Source organism: Zootoca vivipara, chromosome 1 (genome assembly GCF_963506605.1).
Source record: "Zootoca vivipara chromosome 1, rZooViv1.1, whole genome shotgun sequence".
In the NCBI taxonomy this organism is placed as follows: Eukaryota; Metazoa; Chordata; class Lepidosauria; order Squamata; family Lacertidae; genus Zootoca; species Zootoca vivipara.
Genome location: NC_083276.1, coordinates 67,184,463 through 67,205,718, shown reverse-complemented (window position 1 = coordinate 67,205,718; position 21,256 = coordinate 67,184,463). Strand labels below are relative to the sequence as shown.

Genomic DNA, 21,256 nt, shown 5'->3' with positions numbered 1-21,256 from the left:
TGCCCACCTTCTTCTGTTTGTTGAATGCTCTCCCCAGGGAGGCTTGCTTGCTGCCTACATTACATATCCTTAGGCATCAGGCAAAAACATTCCTCTTCTCCCAGCCCTTTGGCTAATTAAGCAATCTATGGCCCTTTGAACTGTGTGTCTGTGAGGGGTATTGTTTTTGTAGGTTACTATCTTGCATATTTTTATGTTTTTATGTTGTGAACTGCCCTGTGGTCCTCGGATGGTATGGACATTTAATTAATTTGCACACACACCCTTTCCATTGCATTTTATGGCTAAGCCTTGGCTGGTGTAACAGTTTTGTGGAGTTCAAGATACACGAGTTTCATAAAGAGCCTGTAAGTGGAGATCAATAATTTATCTCATTATAGCTATGCGGTAGAGATTTCTAGAGAGGCATCTAAATGCAAATTCAGGACCAGTCTTTGACAGGAAGTAAAATGAGACATTCTTACTGTAGATTATGTCGTCGCACACAGCTCAAAATACTCAAACAAAATAAAGAATAAATAAACTTTACATAAAAAATATTTATTATCAGGTAGGTTAGGAAATGAGCCTTGTTCAGGCAATAAATACCTGCAGTCCTCATAACCTGCTGGGAAAAGGATCATTGTCACACACACCCTCCACCTTTCTCATGCTGATAGTGACTTGAAAAAGACCTGGCACTGCAGAAGGATGCTTGCCCTATGGGTCCAGTGCTGATGGGACCACAGGCACACATGCAATTGCAACAGGAAAAGGGGGCTAGGGAAGAAGAAGGTTAGCCTATAACACTGTATAACACTGTTATAGTATAACAGGCTCCCAAGCTCCAGTATGTTTAAGAGATTGAAGGTCCCTCAAGATGTCCTTTTTTAAGTGCATCCAGTCCGCATGATGGCTGGTTTATATAGCCTTAAATTATTTGGAGATACAGAAGTATTTCACATTGGTATATAGAAATAATTATTTCATAAGGTATAAATATGAATTGATATATGTATGTAATAAATCCACATGTTTCAGTTCGCACCTAATTAATAGTATTTGGGAACAAAGATGTTTTACAATGAAGCAATAGCCTGCCTGGCATGTTGTGTTAAGCTGCTAGTTCCTGTATTTGAATAACACATTATTGTTTGTTGCAGAGAGTTAGGCGTGTGTGTATGTGCATCTGTACTTTTTGGAAGATTTGCTAGGAAATGCCTGCATATAAAAGACAAGCTTGTTTCAGTCATGTAGAAAACTCCATCCAAACAGAAGAAGTGTCCTGCAGAAAAAGAAAAATCTATGCTAAAGAGTACTGGCCCTGCACAGCAATGAAAGAGTGTGGGAAATTATTTCCTTTCAAGGAATGGCTAACCTAGTCAAGGCTATCTTGATGAGAATGAGCCTACATCCTCCTGGGCTTATTGTTTCTCCCCAGCCTCTGCAGGTTGCCATGGCACCTGAACCCAAGGGCGTACCCACCACGGGGCAAGTTAGGGCAGCTGCCCTACTCTAGAAGCAGGGCTGGTGGGCAGAGGCGGAGCACAGCCCGGCGGAGCGCGAGTTCGCCATTCCCGCCGCGCCGCGCCGCACCCTCCCTCCAGCACCCCGGCGCGCCCTCAGGCAAGGCCAAGCGCGTCGGGGAACCAGGGAGCGCGGCGCAGTGGGCGGGAATGCCGAACTCGCGCTCCGCTGGGCTGGGCTCCGCCTCCGCCCACCAGCCCTGCTTCTAGGGAGGGGCACAGCCCAGCGGAGCGCGAGTTCGCCATTCCCGCCCACTTTGTGGCCCCTCCCCTTCCGTGCCTTGGCCCCTCCCCTTGCCCCCCCTAGTTTTGATCCTGGGTACGCCCATGCCTGAACCCAACAAACTATGGCTTGTTTTAAACAAGTCAACTTCAAAGTTATTAAACTAGCTGGTTTCATCAATCCTTAGTTAAAAGTAACCAGTTTAGGGTTGCTTCTGAATACCTTCTGGGTGCTTCTGAATATCAGTTGCTGGAAAACACAAGAGGGGAGAGGGTTTTTGTGCTTGAATCCTGCTTGCAGGTTTCCGACAGGCATCTAGTTGGCCACTGTAAGAACAGGATACTGGACTAGGTGGGCCACTGGCCTAATCCAGCAGGCTCTTCTTATGTTCTTAGGGTTTGGACAACTGTGGATAGATGAAAATGGAAGCAAAAGCTTCTCATTTTGGCTGCTCTGAAGGACAAGAGGAGAGAGGAAGTACACGAGCCAGGAAAAGGCTAAGCTTATCCTTGTCTAGTGATGGGAGAATCAGTCAATTTTGGTTCCTCTCACTTTCTCATTTTTTAAATTTTAACTTCAGCTCTCCACGTTTCCATTATCAGTTTGTGAGGTTTTTAAACAAGTCCTCTTGAAAAATCATCAGGATTTTAGTGCAAATTTCTCCTACTGACACACATTACAAAACAATTTCCCACAATATAATATAATACAGGGCTGTACTAACTTCCAAGAGACTGCGATCTACAACCACTATTTAAAAAAACTGGCAGTGATCTACCCGTTGGATTGACCAGAGTTGTTGAGCTTCTTTGGGGGAGCCAAAGCTGCTGAGCTTTTTTTTGGGGGGGGGAGGATCCCGCGATCAACCAGGATCGACCAGGGGCATCCCGCAATCGACTGGTAGATCGCAATCAACCTGTTGGACAGCCCTGATATAATACATTTTTGAACATTATTTTCACAAAAATATGGGGAATTGGAACTAAGGTACTGTGATCATATCAGTGTTCATTCATGACTCACCTCTTGAGGAATATTCCATGCCATATAAACATGGCTTTTAAATTCATCCATCCAGACTTCAGCCACCCGGAGTGCATTTCTTCGGACATGGGTAGTGAGGTCTTCTGTATACGGCTTATGAGCTCGTTCAATGTGGGCAATCCTAGAGCAAGGAAGAACTTCAACGCTGCCACCACACTGCCATACCTAGAAACAAATAAATTGGCCAGTTTAGGGAATTCCATTATATCCAAAATGTCAATATGTTCAGCCTATTGTTGGATTTCAAAATTTGCAAGGACATTATTTGAAGCTACAGTCCTTTAAGTGTGAAAAGTGTGCTGTGACTATGCGCCTCTTCAGTGCTTTACTTGAATTATAAATCTAAATCTAACTCTGACAGTCACTGGGAAACTCAAGCCAAAGTCTACATGACTACCTTGGTAGACTTTAACACATACAATACAACTATAATGGACAAGTAACTGCATCCTTTTTCAACTATTCAATCTTACCCTATGTCAGTTTACTTGGAAGTAAGAAGCACTGGGTTTGCTTATGATTGCAGCCAATGCCATCCTTACAAAGACAAGATGCCCATATACTCAGTTCTGTGAATTTTTGCACCATATGCTTGTGACTAAGTGGTCTTCTTCTGCAAGTACAAAATGCTTTCAGAATGAAATCAGAAAGTGCAGTTACAGAGGGAAACTTAATACTTGTGAATTGGGGACCACATTTATGTGATGAAGCTGAACAAATGGAACCACAATTTGCAGTGAAAACACTAGGGCATTTGTGTTAAGATGACCCAAACTGTACCGAGTAAATGAAACCAATACAGAAGACCCTCTTCTAGGACAAAGAGAAACAAAAGAGGGCATCTTCCCACAGTGCTCTCCTGCAAGGTAATGCAGACTGATCTCTCATCCCATCTCAACTGAGAATAGGTGATAGGCTGTCTGGAAATAGAGCCTTGAGTTTTCCAGGCTTGTCCACCCACTATTCATAATCTATACCAGAAAAGCATTCTGTTCAGAGATCTATTTTATACATTTAGGCCTTTTGGCTTGAACACTCATTTAGGCATTTGGCAGCATCTGAGGCTAGCAGAATGTGGCATGGATTCAGGATGTTTACAAGGCCAATTTTTCTGGGCAGTTGCCTAATTGCATCCAGCATATGCTGGGAGACAAGAAAGAGCTTTGCTATTCATGCTTACAAGACGACGATTGCTCCTTCCCCCCCTAGAAATCTGCAGTGCCCTCAAAACAAGGACTCGGGCTTGCTTTGGTCACAAGGGCATCAAACCTCTACACAAATAAGTAAGAAACCATCACCAGTAGTATAAATGTACAGTATGTAGAAGAATAATGAAAAAGAACCCACCATTTGTTTTGTACCAGCAAGAGAATAAATAATAATTGAGAAAACTTCTGAATGTGATCCAAATTGTGCCCCGAATTTGGAGTTCCAAATTACCTGGCCTTGCTTTCAAAGTGGAGCTAATGCATTAGGAATCACCACCTACCATTCTGTTGTTTTGTTTTGTTTTTAAAGAAATCTCTTAGTTTTGTGCAGAGTGTGGTGTGCTGCAGCTTTCTGTTCCTTAACTTCATTCCAGTATTTCCTCACTCTTTGCTGATGCACATGAGCACACTGATAATGAAACTAATTACTTAGGCAGGTGGTGGGTTCTGCCTTGCTGGCAATGCACTCCTATGGGAGTTTACTCAGAAATAAATTCTGCTGTTTTCAGTGGGGCTCATGCCCTAGTAAGTATGTTTAGTATTACAGCTTGGAGGTCTTCAAGCAGAGGTTGGACTGGACAGCCAACTGTTAGAGGAGATGCTCTAGCTCTGAGATTCCTGCAATGAGCAGCGAGTTAGACCAGAAGGCTTAGAAAGCTTCTCCCAAGTCCCAACTCAATGATTCTATGATTTTGAAGGCCAGAAAAAGGCAATCTTGATTATGCTGATGGTTGCACCAATATTCTTTTTGTGTGGCTTTTTATCAATGTACATACATGTGTGTACCTTGATAAAACACTGCCGCCACACACACACACACACACACAGTCAGATGTGAGCACATATTACAAATCAGGAAATGTACCATGAGGACATGCCAGAGTGATTAACAAAGGATGCCAGCAAAGTCAAAGAATCTGGTAGAGGCAAGAAGGCTTCCTTCAAAATAAAGTCTTGTTCAAATGTATAGAATGAAAAGGAACACAAACTTTGGCAAAATAAAAAGTACATGCAGACGTAAGGTAGGGTTACCAGATGTCCCCATTTCCCGGGGATAGCGCCCGGATTTGTGAATAAGCCCCTGGACAAATTCCATCCCCAGAATGTCCCCGGATTTAATCTAATGCAAGCGTTGGCAACCTTTTCTGCCCGTGGGCCAGAGGATTCCCACGGAATATCATCTGTGGGCCAGACATGGGCCGCACAGGCGCAGAAGCGATTTCCGGTGGTGCTGCAGACATTTTGGAAATGGGCAGCCAGCACTGGAAATCGCTTCTGCGCATGTCCACGGCTGCACAGAAGCAATTCCCGGTGCTGGCTGCCCATTTCCAAAATGTCCGCAGTGCCAGAAATCGCTTCTGCGGCTGTGTAGACACGATTTTTGGCGCTGCTCGGCGAGTCCCCACGCTGTGCTGCCCCGGTTTACCGCAGCACATGGGGGACTTGCTGAGCGGGCAGTTCACAGGCAGCCCATGGGCCGGATAAATGGCCTCCATGGGCCAGAGGTTGCCAATGCCTGATCTAATGTCACCGGGAAATGCAGCAGCAGCAGTCTCAGCATCCCGGAGCAGTTGACTCTTGCTGGCTTCAGGAGCCACTCGGAAGTCCCCATATGATGGTGCTGCAAGGGCTCTAAGATGCAGCTTCCAGACTGCCTCCACCTTCCCTGACCCCAGCAACTAAGCTGTGAAGGGAGGCTTCATGCTGCCTATCGGAGCAGCCTCCCAACTCCTACTTGCGTGCAAGCAGGAGCGGGGCGGGGATCTCTCAGCTGTGAAGGGTGGCTTCATGCTGCCTATCAGAGCTTGCATGCAAGCAGGAGGGGGCAGGGATCTCTCAGATAGGCAAGGGGAAGCCTCCCTAGTTGGGATGGGGCTGTGCTGAAAGGCAGAGTGAAACCTCCCTTCCCTCTGCCACCACCATCACTGCAGCAAGTGCAGCATCAATCTCCCGAATGTGTAGTTTTATGTATGTATGTATGTATGTATGTATGTATGTATGTATGTATGTATGTATCTATCTATCTATCTATCTATCTATCTATCTATCTATCTATCTATCTATGTATTTAGAGTGTCCTCGGATTCATTGAAAAAAATCTGGTAACCTTACCATAAGGGAAGCTTAAAAAGAATTTGAGGAACATATTTCTAGTTTCAAACATTATTGGCTCTGCTCTGGAAACAAAGCCTGCAACACAGAACTTTCGTAATTCAAGGATAAGTTTGACAGACAGGATTTTGTAATTTTCCCTCTTTTCTTGGGGGCCCCCAGTATTTTATCAACATACTTCGCTTGTTGGCAGCTTGGAGTGGCCAAGTAATACAAATGAACTGAAGGAACAAAAATCTGTGGCAAATGGAACATTTTATAGTTCTGGAATTAGTTTTAGAAATTCTCCTAGTTTGCCAGCTTTCAAGAAGAAAGGAGCTCTGCACTGAGCAAACACATTGAATTGAAGAAATTACGTCTTCTGTACTAATATATATTCTATGTCATAATATGATACATATTACAAATTTGGTTTTAAGATAATATTTATTATATTTATTATATAAAGGAGCTCTGCACCGAGCAAACACATTGAAGAAATTACCTCTTCTGTACTAATATATATTGTATGTCATAATATGATACATATTTGAAAGTTTGGTTTTAAGATAATCAATAAAAAAATTTTTTAACTATAAAAACCCTATACTTTTAAACAGCGTTGCTACATCTGTTCTGAAAAAAATCAAATAGCATTAGATGCTGCTCAGACTGAATCTGAACTGTTCGCCAAAGTCACTATTTGACATTCAGTCCAACTCAACTTTTTCTCCCAGTAGATATGAAGTTCATAGCAATCCAGGGGGTATTCACCCACAGGATATACAATCCTATGGAATAGCTAAGAATAAAATATGTAGAAATCCATGGGATTTCTGATCAGTCTAACCCTAACCAAGCAGTTCTGGTGTTTGCCGATTGGAAGGGCTTGCCGATTGGAAGGTCAGCAATTCGAATCCCCGCGACGGTGTGAGCTCCCATTGTTCAGTCCCTGCTCCTGCCAACCTAGCAGTTCGAAAGCATGAAGTGCAAGTAGATAAATAGGTACCGATCCAGTGGGAAGGTAAACAGCGTTTCCGTGCGCTGCTCTGGTTCGCCAGAAGTGGCTTAGTTATGCTGGCCACATGACCCGGAAGCTGTCTGCAGACAAACGCCGGCTCCCTCGGCCTATAGAGTAAGATGAGCACCGCAACCCTAGAGTTGTTTGCGACTGGGGTACCTTTACCATTTCTGCAGAGAGCTTTACATGCACCAGAGTTCTGCAGAGCTCTGGATCACAGCTACTCCATTTCACATGGCAACATCATATGGCAAATCATATGGCAACATGATTTATACGAACAGCTTGCTTTGACTTTTTCCAAAGGAATGAAGCCTGATTGCTATTTTGGATTTAATTAGATGCATGCACATATCCGTAGCGTGATGAACCTTGCTTTATCCAGCTTCTCACTTGAAGCAGGCTACAGCTTATGGACTGAATCCAATGCCACAGCTCCACTAGCATAAGGGACTGTGGTGCACACAACAGAACTTACTCCACCTCTTCTGGCCCCTTCAATCCCTCAAAATCAGCTTCAGAGGGTTGGGGAACCATCAAGATTTGGCAGGGTGCAGGCGAAGGAGAGGAAATAGAAGTCCCGGCTCAGCACTGCACTGTATGCAACCCTATGCAACCATAAATGAAGCGTACAATAGGCCATGCCCTTCTGGTTTGCACAATTTACAAAGACTTGAGGAACGAGGTTATCACCCCTCTTTTATTGTCCATTCCAGGTCGCCAAACTACTGCCACAGTTCAAGATGAGCAGGGGACAGCAAAGGTTGCAAGGTTTTTAGCCGGGGCAATCTGAATAAGACAATTGACTATTTGACTATAGATTCAAAACCCTAAAATGTATTTTATATAATTGACTTTTTATTTCTATTCTTTGTTTTATATCATATTGTTGTTTTATTGCTATGGCCGATGGCTGACGCAAATAAAGATTCATTCATTCATTCAAGCTTACAATAGGCAATCTTCATTTTTACAGTCACCAACTAATTGCAGCTTGGGAGATATGACAGTAGAGGTTTTCTTTTCCCCTGCCCTTCCTACAACCCTGTTGGTCTTTCATTAGTGAATTACTGAATTACGGTAGATTATTCTTTTCTTTTGTCAGGCCATTAGCAAGGGGGGTGGGGTCAGGCAGGTATAGCACATTGTGCCTGAGAATTATATTGCCACTAAAGCACAGATGATGCCTTAAAGACCAACAAAGTGCAAAGCTCAACTATAGCATGAGACTAAAAAGAAAAAAGAGCTTTACATTTAAATACAACTGAACATTTTAATGAGTTAGAAACAGGAGGTGACATTTAAGATGCTCCTTCACAGACTCTTTGATTTCATTATTAATTCCGTAATTTAACTACAAAATGAAGCTGCATTTGGTTTTTTTTTAACACACACCCCAACCTGATTGAACACATGCTTTAATATGGTTTGTAAACAGCAATTATCCAGTTTCTGAGTAAACTCCAATTAATCAAACCTGTTGGTCTTCCCTTTCTTGTCTAAACACTGTCAGTCTTTGTTCTATTTCTGAAGTCTTATTAATTACACTGCTTCAAGGAGCGTGAATTCACTTAAAATCTTAAATGTTAAGCAGGAGCTGTCAAGACAAGGGCTGATAGAAGAAGCTGGTTGTGCAGAGCTGATTCAAAACCCAATCTAATTACTTATAAGGGAAAATGTCCCAGCCTCTGTTGAAAATGTGATGGATGTTTTACAAATATTGGCCTAAATGCATCCGGCATGCTGAAAAAATAGAAGTAAACGCTTAGGGCTTTTACATTCTAAAGGAGAAACATTGTCCTTTTGTTATATTTAACTTACATGATGAAAAATTTAAAATAGCTATACATGATGTGTATACTAAAATAGCTTCTATTAGCTTTTGAGTGTAGCACAGCATAGTACCTTAAGGATTATCAGCCAACCAATCATGAGCTCACCAAGCAGCCTTGGCCTTGGTCAAGTCACTAGCCTTACTTGCAATATGGGGATGTCTACATGGCTGTACCTTACAAAATAGTTATAAGGATGATTAATACAGGAGAAAAGAGCCCAAAGTATGCCGAAAGTCCCAGGTTCAATTCCAGGTGTTTCCTGTTTGGCAGGTTGTTGGACTGGATGGCCCTTGTGGTCTCTTCCAACTCTATGATTCTATGAATCTAGGCATGTAGTTATAGAAGTAGCAGGACAAGGAAAGATTGCTGCATGAAACCCTGGAGAGCAGCTGCAAGTCAAGCACACCAGGACATGGGCTAGATTGGCCAAAGACACAGAACAACACAACTTCATTTATATCCCAACTCTCCTCCAAGGAGCTCAAAGTGGTGTACAGTTCTTCCTCCTCCATTTTATCCTTGCAACAATCCTGTTATGTAGGTCAGGCTGAGAGACCATGACTGGCCCAAGGTAACACACTGAGCTTCATGGTCGCATGGGGACTAGAACCCTAGTCTCCCAGGTCCTAGTCCATGGGTAGGCAAACTAAGGCCTGGGGGCCGGATCCGGCCCAATCGCCTTCTAAATCTGGCTCGCAGACAGTCCGGGAATCAGCGTGTTTTTACATGAGTAGAATGTGTGCTTTTATTTAAAATGCATCTGTGGGTTATTTGTGGGGCACAGGAATTCGTTCTTCCCCCCCCCCCCAAAAAAAAATAAAGTCAGTGAACCAGCCCCCTGCTGAAAAAGTTTGCTGACCCCCGTCCTAGTCCTACACCACACAGCTGAAAATGTAAAGTGTCCTGAAAGGATAGAGTAGGAACTAAATATGAATGTAAATATTAGTGGAGCCAGTAGTGTGGGCACTGTCAGCATTAGCTACCAATAGGTAAAGTATGCTCAGATGTGCTCATCTTGGCTTACACTGGGAGAAACATTGCAGTACTGTGTTTTCCCCCAAAGCACATATTTTCAAAATTAGAAAATCCATCTGGGTTAGGCAGAGACTGAAGCAGTTGCTGCCCACTGAAACCTACCCTGACAAGTGTACCCTGGGAAGGATAAAAAGGTAAAGGGACTCCTGACCATTAGGTCCAGTCGCGGACGACTCTGGGGTTGCAGCGCTCATCTCGCATTATTGGCTGTACAGCTTCCAGGTCATGTGGCCAGCATGATTAAGCCGCTTCTGGCAAACCAGAGCAGCACATGCTGCTATTATTATTATTATTATTATTATTATTATTATTATTATTATTATTATTATTACTGTTGTATTTGCTGTTTTAGTACAGTATTTGCTATTGCAACATAAATTTTGATTGCACACCATCCCAAAATCCAAACAGGATGGAAGGTGGTATATAAATGTTTAGGAAAATATTCCTAAGTAAAATCTATTTCTAAGTATTTGGAATTCAGAGCCCTTTTATTAAGCTACACTGACTTCTGTAACAGAAACAAACAACTTTCAGACCATTTGTTTTGATCGCTAAAACCCATTAATAATCTTACAGTCATAATCAATTACTGAATAGACGCCAGCAAGACATCCTTAGTTAAAAAGGAACTTACGAGAACAAGCTGTTTAATATTACATTCTTTCTGTCCCTCCTACTTTTAGCTAATTGCTTCATTATGTACTTTTCACATTGTGTTTGTTCTGCAGGGATTAATTTTGCGCTTTGCTTCATGAGCCATAAAACTTCTACCATGCATGGTTAAACTACGTATGTTGTAGGCTTGGGGTGTTGCTGCTCATAATTGTAGTAAACTCCGCCATGGACTATGTTACTAAGCAATAACACATTTCAAAGGTCAATTAAAGGCACAAAGCATCACCCAATTGTTTTACATAACATCCATCTTCCCACAAGACACAGAAGAATAATGGATACTTAAGTCATTCTATTGCCAAGTATATGTCAAAAGGAGGAAGTAGGTGACCACAACTGCTAATTTTTCATACTATTGGTTTCTGGCCTCCTAAGTGTCCCCCTCACCCCCTGGGTACTCCGTAGTGTCAGCAATCTTCTGTTTGTGACAAAAACAGCTCTTTGTGGCTGGCCTTACTAATGAATCACAGAGTAAGAGGCACAATTTTAAAGCACAGGGCACAGGACATCCCTGCAAAGCCAAATATTCAAGCAAATGGGTACACACTCAGTTGTTCCGTGGAAAACAAAATTCCCATTTTCAAATTGTTTCTCTTGCCTTTGCCAATTTTATCCAGAAATTGGCCACCACAAGAACACATGAAGCCAGGCATGCCACCTTTTGTCTGCAACTGGCAATACAAGCGGCCCCTATCCGTTGATAAGAAGCAAAACCAAAAACCCCAAAGACACAGCAGGGATACACTGCGGTTGGAGAAATTGACAGTTGGAAATTTTAGTACCATCAGCAGAGGTATGCCAACCTTGGCTTAAGAAACTTCAGGACAAAAGTCTTCCATGCTTTTAAACACAGGAGTAACTTTTAGCTCGATTTGCAGCAGGGACTCATCTTTTAAAGTATTCCCTTTTTTTGCCATTTAAGCCCATTGTTTCCCCTTCCTTCTTGGTATGCTTCTCTTCTCTTAAAAACCCTTTAATGACGCAACAAATTGAAGTGAGGGTGATGTGACCTCTTGCAGGTTAGGGCCTATTGACTGATGATCAATGACAGAGCATACTAAAGGAGGCACTGTGGCATGTCAAAGAGAAAAGGAAGTGTTTGATGGCAGGGAAGAACGCTACAAGCCTCTTGGAATATTAAGCAGTTAGGTGATGCCATGTTCAGCTATATTCCTAGTTCATCTAGGAAATGGTCTCATCAACAGTTTGCTGCATGTAAAAAGGTAAAGGTAAAAAACTCCTGACAATTAAGTCCAGTCGTGAACGACTCTGGGGTTGCAGCGCTGATCTCGCTTTACTGGCTGAGGGAGCCAATGTTTGACTAAGCCACTTCCGGCAAAACCAGAGCAGTGCACGGAAATGCCATTTACCTTCCCGCCAGAGCAGTACCTATTTATCTACTTCCACTTTGTGCTTTCGAACTGCAAGGTGGGCAGGAGCAGGGATCGAACAATGGGAGCTCACCCCACCTTGGGGATTCGAACCACCGACCTTCCGGTCAGCAGCCCTAGGCTCAGTGCTTTAGACCACAGCACCACCAGCATCCCGCGTGTTATTTCCTAGTTAAACTGTTACAAAACCTATCCTGCCTGCCTACAGTGTCATTCATGACCCCTGGGTAATATAAAGGGATAAAGATCGAGTCCCAGGGTATGGATTGAGGGCACACGAGTCCACTACCTTGCTGAAGCTAAGCAAGTCTGGGTCTGGTCAGTGCTTGAATGGGTGATTGCCTGGCAGTCATGCACATGCTGCATTGGGCTCAATGGTGGAAGAAAAGCAGAACATAGATGTAAGAAAAAAACAGAAAAGGTTGTATGTTATCTCCAACACTTGTTTCTCTGGCTATAATACTCAAAGCAGAAATTTCCTTCATTAAAGCAGCAGTGCACTAGTTCAGCGTGTGCAAATGAAATGGCCAAAATATTGAGAGTGGCCATTGTGGGTCAAAGTGAGTTTTGCACCAGATATCTATTGGTGTTGTGCCGATCATCTTTTCTGCGGGACTTGTAAATCACATGTGCCCTTCCTCACATCAGTCCCTTCTCATGGTCTGATCACTCTCTGTTGAGATTTAGGCTTTCAACACCGTTTCCCCTCAACAGAGCCAGGGGACCTATTAGGATTGTCTGTCCTTGATGTTTTCCAGACGGCTCTGGGGGATTTTCTGGCTGATATGACTGGCATTCCTTTTGGAGCCCTGGCTGAGACCTGGAACATCTGAATGGCTAAGGCTTGCTGTGACTTGTTTGCAAAGTATTTGGAGGATATAATGCTTGCATCCACTGGGATCTTTATTCTGCCAAGTCCTGTTGAATAAGTTTCAGTTAGTAAGGCTTGGGGATGTGAACAAGGTGCTTGGATTGGTTACGAAGACCTCTTGTGCTCTAGACCAGGCATGGCCAAACTTGGCCCTCTAAATCAGGCATCCCCAACCTTCGGCTCTCCAGATGTTTTGGACTACAATTCCCATCATCCCTGACCACTGGTCCTGTTAGCTAGGAATCATGGGAGTTGTAGGCCAAAACATCTGGGGGGGCCTCAGTTTGGGGGTGCCTGCTCTAGAAGCTTTGTGACTACAATTCCCATCATCCCTGACCACTGGTCCTGTTAGCTAGGGATGATGGGAGTTGCAGTCCCAAAACATCTGGAGGGCGAAGTTTGGCCATGCCTGCTCTAGACCCTTGACCCTCCTGGCTGATAAAAACCATCAGGGAGGGGACAGCTAGCTGGGCCAGGGAAGAAGAGGGGATGGTCCCTGCCTATTTGAAGGAGTCAGCAGTAAAAGCAGTCCTCAAGAAACCCTCCCTGGTTTTGGAAAATCTAAGTAACAATGGGCCATCGGACAACATCCTCTTCTTTGGGAAAGTTATTGAGTGGGTGATCATGGACCGGACCCATGCACTCTAGGAGGTAACTGATTTTCCAGATCCATTTCAGTTGGGGCTCAGGCCCGGTTTTGGCACAGAAACTGCTTTAGTTGCCCTGTATGGTGATTTCTGTTGGGAGAAAAACAGAGGAAATGTGTCTCTGTTAATTCTCCTCAACCTCCCAGCAACTTTCCATACCATCAACCATTATATCTTTCTGGAGTGACTGTCTGAGTTAGGGGTGGGTGGCACTGTTTTGGGTGGCACTGCTTTGCGGTGGTTCTGGCCCTACTTGGAGGGTCATTTTCAGAGGGTAATTGAGAGGGCTCCGCCTTGTCCCCACATACTGGAAACAAGACCAGGCATAGGCAGACTCGGCCCTCCAGATGTTTTGGGACTGCAACTCCCATCATCCTTAACCACTGGTTCTGTTAGCTAGGGGTGATGGGACTTGTAGTCTCAAAACATCTGGAGGGCTGAGTTTGCCTATGCCTCAACAAGACGTATGAAGGAGAAAGATCCCATCCTTCCTTAATGGAAAGGGCATTGGCTACCAAGATCATTTTCAAGTCATCTACAAATGGAGCTCAGTTACTGGGCAGGGAACAAGACTCTGTTGTGCAAGTAATAATTTATAGGTGACAGGGCTGCTGTTGTTGTTTTGCTTAAATATCTGGTTATTTATTTATATAAGTGGTGTTTTGCAGCATACTTTCTTCCCATTAAATTCTACTTAGGACCAGGGTATGCTGCTTTTCCTTGACATATTAAAACTTGCACACAACTCATTTTATGGTTATTTGAATTCTCTTGTTTGCATGTTTAGAGGCCAATGATAACCTCATTTTCATAAACTAGAAATAACAGTAATCAAAGCTGTCTACAACGTGTGCTATAATTATGCAATCATAAATAATATATTTGATGCATACATCATACATTAATTATTATTCATAAATGCTCCAAGCTATTGATGCCATAAGTCTGCAAAATGTTTTGTAAAGACAAATATCATTTGCGTAGCATGGAAAAATTGTAGCGCAGGAGGCTGTTTTCTGCAGTGCGACTACAAATTGCTTCAACACACTGCTACACAGTACAAGAGAAATTCAGAACTCAAATGCTGTTAAAAGAATTCAGTGGAAGAAAAATATATCTAGTGACATGATAGAGAGGGATGATTTTGCAGATGATCTTCCTCAGGAAAAAAAAATCTGATTCCTTTACCTTCTCCCTACAAGTGATGAGGACTGATTCTGAACCTTCTCACCCAGCTTAGCCACTAGGGAGTCTTGTTCTCCTTCAGACCATATTGTACAGCTATGAGTGGCTTTAAGTTTTTAGTAGAATGTACACATGTAAAATCCAAGGTGCAATTAGCTCAAACTGTAGGGCTAATTCTCAGATTTGGGGCTCGTGAGCACTGGATTTTATGTGCACTGGCTCTAATCACCTCCTGGCAAATAGAAGGGGAAGAAATGGAGGCAGTGAGAGATTTTACTTTCTTGGGCTCCTTGATCACTGCAGATGGTGACAGCAGTCACGAAATTAAAAGACGCCTGCTTCTTGGGAGAAAAGCAATGACAAACCTAGACAGCATCTTAAAAAGCAGAGACATCACCTTGCCTACAAAGGTCTGTATAGTTAAAGCTATGGTTTTCCCAGTAGTGATGTATGGAAGTAAGAGCTGATTTCCTTCAGGAAGTAAGAGCTGAAGGAACATCTGAATGGCTAAGGCTTGCTGTGACTTGTTTGCAAAGTATTTGGAGGATATAATGCTGAAGGAAATCAGCCCTGAGTGCTCACTGGAAGGACAGATCGTGAAGCTGAGGCTCCAATACTTTGGCCACCTCATGAGAAGAGAAGAATCCTTGGAAAAGACCTTGATGTTGGGAAAGATGGAGGGCACAAGGAGAAGGGGACGACAGAGGACGAGATGGTTGGACAGTGTTCTCGAAGCTACGAACATGAGTTTGACCAAACTGCGGGAGGCAGTGGAAGACAGGAGTGCCTGGCGTGCTATGGTCCATGGGGTCACGAAGAGTCGGACACGACTAAACGACTAAACAACAACAACAACATGCTCTAATCAAGCCCTGGATCCATGGAAGTCCATGGTGAGGTAGATTAATTCAGCTCCCCATCACATGCAGGGTGAATGCTCATCACCCACCACAATAGTTATACCTTTCTGCCACCCTGATCTTAAAACAGTTGCATCAATGGCTGCACTACAGAAGCTGTGCCATGTATTTTGTGGCACTGCATAGAAAGCAAGCTTATTGTTTGTAGAGTGGCACAGCAAATGGAGATCATGAAGCTGCATTACTCAAGCAATCTGGAATCTAGTGTTGGCCTTTTGCCAGGGCTTGGTCTGAGCACTCATGAGCCTTGTTTGAGCACACAGCCTTGCCATCTGTTTCCTTGTACCCCTCGGGAAGTATCGAGCCTTGCCTTGGGCATGAGAAGCTATAGGTAGAGGCAACATCAAGGTGAGCAGGGACTTGTTTGTCCTGATTGCAGCAAGTAGGCAACATCCCTAATACAAGCTACTTTAGATCTTTAAAGAAGCAAGATTGGTGGGCTTTTCTAAAGTGATTATGCTTGTGACTAATTCATCAACCATCACAAAACACCCATACTGAATAATGATGATCACAGACTATGCTACCGGTACTTACAATTAGTTGCATACTTATAATCAGGACCATTGCAATTATCACAATAGTTTCCAAACTTTTTACTAGTGAGGCCATGGAGTGACTTTTTTCATTTGTTGACAACCTATCAGGCAATCTCATGTCTAGCTCCCAGTGTCACTATTCCTTTAGCTCCTTACATCGAATTGTTAGGTCACAGACACTGTTGGCAGTCTGGTGCCTGCCTTGCGAAGCTTTTGTGCTTTGCACTGGTGGAATATGACCCATCATCTTGAATAAATGACATAAAATATGAGCATAGCTGACAACAAAAAATGCCTTCAGCAATGATACCCTACGCTGAGAATAACCTAGGCAGAGTGGGGCTTTAAAGACTAGCACATGGGTGAAACTGGCAAAGAGATAATTTACCTCAGATAAGTCACAACCACAATCCCAGCAACGCTTACAAGGCAGTAAATGCCATCGATTTTGATTGTGTTTGGTAGCCACTTATGCACCAGATTGTCATACATCTGTAATCAAGTCTAGCTCTGAAGACTGTCTTAAAAAACGCCTCTTTTTAAACAGTCAATCTGTGGACTCCAGGAAGCATTATTCTACGCCATTAAAAAAACACGGACACACACACATGCCATGGATGGTTAATGAGATTATTTCAAGATATTATTCTAGGTGGCATTTGACAACTGCTAAATTTTAAAAGACCCATGCCTGATAGTGAAGGGATTTTCAAGTGAATGGAAATTCTTTAATGTATTCCAGGAATGTACTATCACCCAGAATGATGTGTTTAGGGCCCTAACTTCACTGATTGGCTACCTGCTCAGTTTCAGATCTCCTGTTTTGTTATTTATGGAACATCAGATATAATATTAAATAGTGGAGCTGTTTCTCAGTGCTCATTAATTTTGGTACATCAATGATCTAACTACTTGGGTGGCAGCTATTTTCCTGGAAGACCATTTTGGGATGGGAGTGAGAAATTCAAACTAACTCATTGAAATTAGTCTATTTACAAGACAAGAAAATAAGGAGGAAGTAGGAAGGAAGGAACTCTGATGGGATGGAAGGGTGGGGCATCTTCAGGAGACATGAGGAACCACAGGAAATTAGGCCAAATCATTGAACCACAGGATGGCCACCTGTGATTTAGCCTTTAAGGGTAGCAATGTAGGCTGTCCAGTTCCTGGCCTCTAATATAAATGTATCTTAAAATTATTTTCATAGCATTTACTACATTTATATACCACTTTTTCCTCCAAGAAGCTGAAGGTGGTGTGTAAAAGTAAAGGGTACAGGGACCTCTGACCGTTAGGTCCTGATTGGCAGAGGGTTGGCCTGGATGGCCCTTGTGGTCTCTTCCAACTCTATGATTCTATGACTCTGGGGTTGCGGTGCTCATTTGCTTTACTGGCTGAGGGAGCCTGTGTACAGCTTCTGTTTCATGTGGCCAGCATAACTAAGCCGCTTCTGGCGAACCAGAGCAGCGCACGGAAACGCCATTTACCTTCCTGCAGGAGCAGTATCTGTTTATCTACTTGCACTTTGATGTGCTTTTGAACTGCTAGGTTGGCAGGAGCAGGGACCAAGCAACGGGAGCTCACCCCATTGCAGGGATTCGAACCGGCGACCTTCTGATTGGCAGCTCACATTTATCCTCACAACAATACTTAATGGTAGGTTAGGCTGAGAGATGATGATCAGGCTAAGGTCGTTCAGTGGGCTAAGTGGGGATTTGAACCCTAGTCTCCCAGGTCATAGGTCCAACACTCTAACCATTACACCACACTGGCACACACTTGGAGTGTGTGGGGAGAGTGGCTGGGGAAACCCAGCCAGATAGGCGGGGTATAAATAATAAATTATTATTATTTTCACACATGAATTGGAATAATATCCTTTGCTCATGAGAAACAAAGAAGGAAGAAAAACTTTGCTAAGGAAAAAGATGGCAATATACACCTGCATTATCTAGCATCTCTGATGTTATGCTTCTTTTTAACAGTCACCTTATAAATATTCATCAATCCTGGTATTTAGATTAGTTTTGAATTATGAAGTGTTGGTGGCACACTGCTAAAATTTTCTGTCCAATACAGTGTCAAAATTTTGTTTTGATGCAGCTGGAATTTTATTTTATTTTGTCAGGCGAGATGTTAGATAACATATGCTACACCACTGCACACCATTGTGCTTTAAAGATGAAAGTATTTTTATGTAGGTCAGGTTGGGCTTCTCTGGAGAGCAAGAAAAAAATGTCGGGAAATGAAAGTAATATTAGGTTTTATTTAAGTGATCCAGCACACCCCAAAATTTCAATTACACAAAGGCTTGCGTTTTCTCTAGCCCTGTCCATCAATGTGATCTTCAGCCGTTAACTTTGGCATAGGATAAGCCGAGCTGACTGGCTAGCATATTACTTGAGAGCTTTGGGGCCATATTCTGTCATGCAAATTATTAGGAAAGCCTCATGGGTAGATGTTGATCAAACTCCTTGCCAGTGTAAAGAAACTGGAAGTCAGTCAGCTCAAAATCAAAGCACCATCTATCTTCAAGCAGAGTGCACAAGTTCAAGCAGAGAAACCAGCTTATAGGGGTGGTCTCATGACTCCCGACCCTCTAGTAGGAGCTACAGAGGAAGCTCCTATCTCTCGTCTGCAATGTAACACTGTGAGGAACTTGCCCTTTCTTCTGATGCAGTAATGCTTTATCTTTGACAAGTGAGAGGAAAAAGTTGAAATGGGAGAGAGTGAAACGAAAGCATCTGTAGTACATTTTGCAGCCTCAATGGTGTCCTTGAAGTAGTCCCCCCCCCCACTTATTTATAAATATTTCTCTTTGCCTTTATAATAGGGTCTGCGATTCAGGGAGTGTAAGCCATGCTGGATACCATTCCAGTCCAGAGGCTAGTTTGATGTTGTGGTGTTCAAACTATGCTTTGGGTAGAGCTGAGCATTCTGAAAATTTCTTTGACAACCATTTGTTGGGTAGATAGGGGAGAAATGACCTTCCCTGGGGGGGGGGAACATGTTGGGGTGGGGAACATAAATTTAAGGTAATAAAATGAGCCCTGCTGGATGCAGCTAAAGGCCCATGTAGTCTAGCAGTCTATTCTCCCAGATGCCTACAAAAAGCCTGAAAGCAGGACACTAGTGAGACTAGCATTTTGGGAAGAAAGTGCTGCCTCTAATACTATCTACCCCTAAGTTACGCACATCTTCCCACCAGCCACATTTCCTAGAATGCCTTGCAAGTAAAAACACAGCATGTCACATTGTGTGGCTCCCAAGACATTTCTGAAAGTGAATGGCTGCTAAATGACTGAGCATTTGCCTCTTGGTGTGGGGTGTATCACGTCTTCTGGATTGTGGCTACACCATGCATGCTCTGTGCCGATGACCCAAAATGCCACAGAAGGCAAATAAGAGCTGTGCGCTGTTAAGCTGTGCATGGCATAGTTCATAAATCTATTTTTGTAAAATGGCTCAAACCAATCCAGCTGTCTTCCTTAGGATACTTTCACTTGCTCTAAAAATCAGCTGGCCCTCTAAAAAAAACCAACAGTATTACATTTTTTGGAAGGAATTAGAGACTGAAATGAGAGACATAAATCACATAGATTGTTGCTAATAAACTAATGGCATTGAGTGGAATGAAAATTGTATGATTATACAGACTCAGTATTCTATAAATATGTACAGCCCACGCTGAGAAGGAGGAGCACATCTGTCTCATATTTTATCGGCTTCTAAAGTGGCTCAACTGTGTTTAAACAAACAGATGTGTCTGGAGGGTGCTGCTCTTGCTACCAACAAAACTTTAATTAAAAGAGGGCAATGAATCTTATCCAAGTTCATTTGTTCAGCAAAACTTTAAAATATTTAAACAAGTTTACACTATCATTTTATAGTACTTAACACTCAGCATTGTTTATGTCCTTTCTCTTATTTATCTTTTCCACAGGCTTCTAAGGTAGTCGGTTTTTACTTCTGTCACAACACTTGAAGTCATGGGCATCCAATGAAGCTGAATGTTGCAAGATTCAGGACAGAGAAGCACCTGACCAGGTACCCTGCTCCCTACCCTGCTTGCACAGGAGCACAAATTTGGGTCCAATGGTGAGGTGGGGACTTCCATTCACAGAAAGGCAACTCCAGACTCAACACAGTGCTTTTGATAAACACATTGATAGTTGCTCTATTGGCAAAGATTTAATATGATTTTACACTTATGTTGTTGTTGTTTAGTCGTTTAGTCGTGTCCGACTCTTTGTGACCCCGTGGACCATAGCACGCCAGGCACGCCAGGCCACTTATATCAAGGTATAAAAAGTCTGATGGGAAAATGCTAAACACCTTTATTACAATTATGCAGTAATGGACTGGGAAAAAAATATCCAGAAAGCTTTTGAACAGGAACCAAAAGCACAAATTAACCAGTCTCTCTGACATGCTGAGACAGCACCAAGGTTTCAAATACTTTTCTTCTGTATTACAGCATGGTAAAAAAAAATTAAGAGAGTTATTGATTGATAATCTTATTAACTTAAAACGTATTATTTTTCATAGTGGTAAAGCAATCAATGTTTGTACTCCTGCCAAGGGAAAGTTATTTATTGATCAATTAAGGAGTGATATTGGGCTTATTACATAAATTAGAAGACCGTAGCCAAGATTCAATAGTTTTTGATGAACAGTAAACCAGTAAAGAAATCTGTTCTCTTATCTGTTTGATTATTAATTAATTGAAGCTGAGGAAGAGGTTGTATATTCAAGATATGTAAAGTATCTACTCAACAATATATTATTTTCATCCAATACATTTGTACCTTGGTTCTCGAACAGAATGCATTCTGGGAGTCCATTTGACTCCCGGAACTGTTCAAAAACCAAGACGCAGCTTCCGATTGGCTGCAGGAGTGCTGGGTGTTCGGCTTCCGAAAATCATTTGAAAACCAGAACACTCACTTCCGGGTTTCAATTGTTCGGGAGCCGATTTGTTCGGGCACCAAGGTGTTTGAGATCCAAGGTACGACTGTATCCTCAGAATCCAATCTTTTTTGTGTTTCCAATGACTTCATCAT

General features: G+C 42.8%; 1 protein-coding gene across 1 annotated transcript in view; it reads right to left on the bottom strand.

The window, feature by feature from the left end:
• Positions 1–21,256, bottom strand: part of GALNT18 (polypeptide N-acetylgalactosaminyltransferase 18) — a 269,161-nt gene that overhangs the window by 45,818 nt on the left and 202,087 nt on the right. Inside the window, exon 7 of the mRNA XM_035119072.2 lies at positions 2,752–2,937. Coding sequence (XP_034974963.2) covers positions 2,752–2,937 — 186 coding nt within the window. The remainder of the gene's footprint in view (positions 1–2,751; positions 2,938–21,256) is intronic.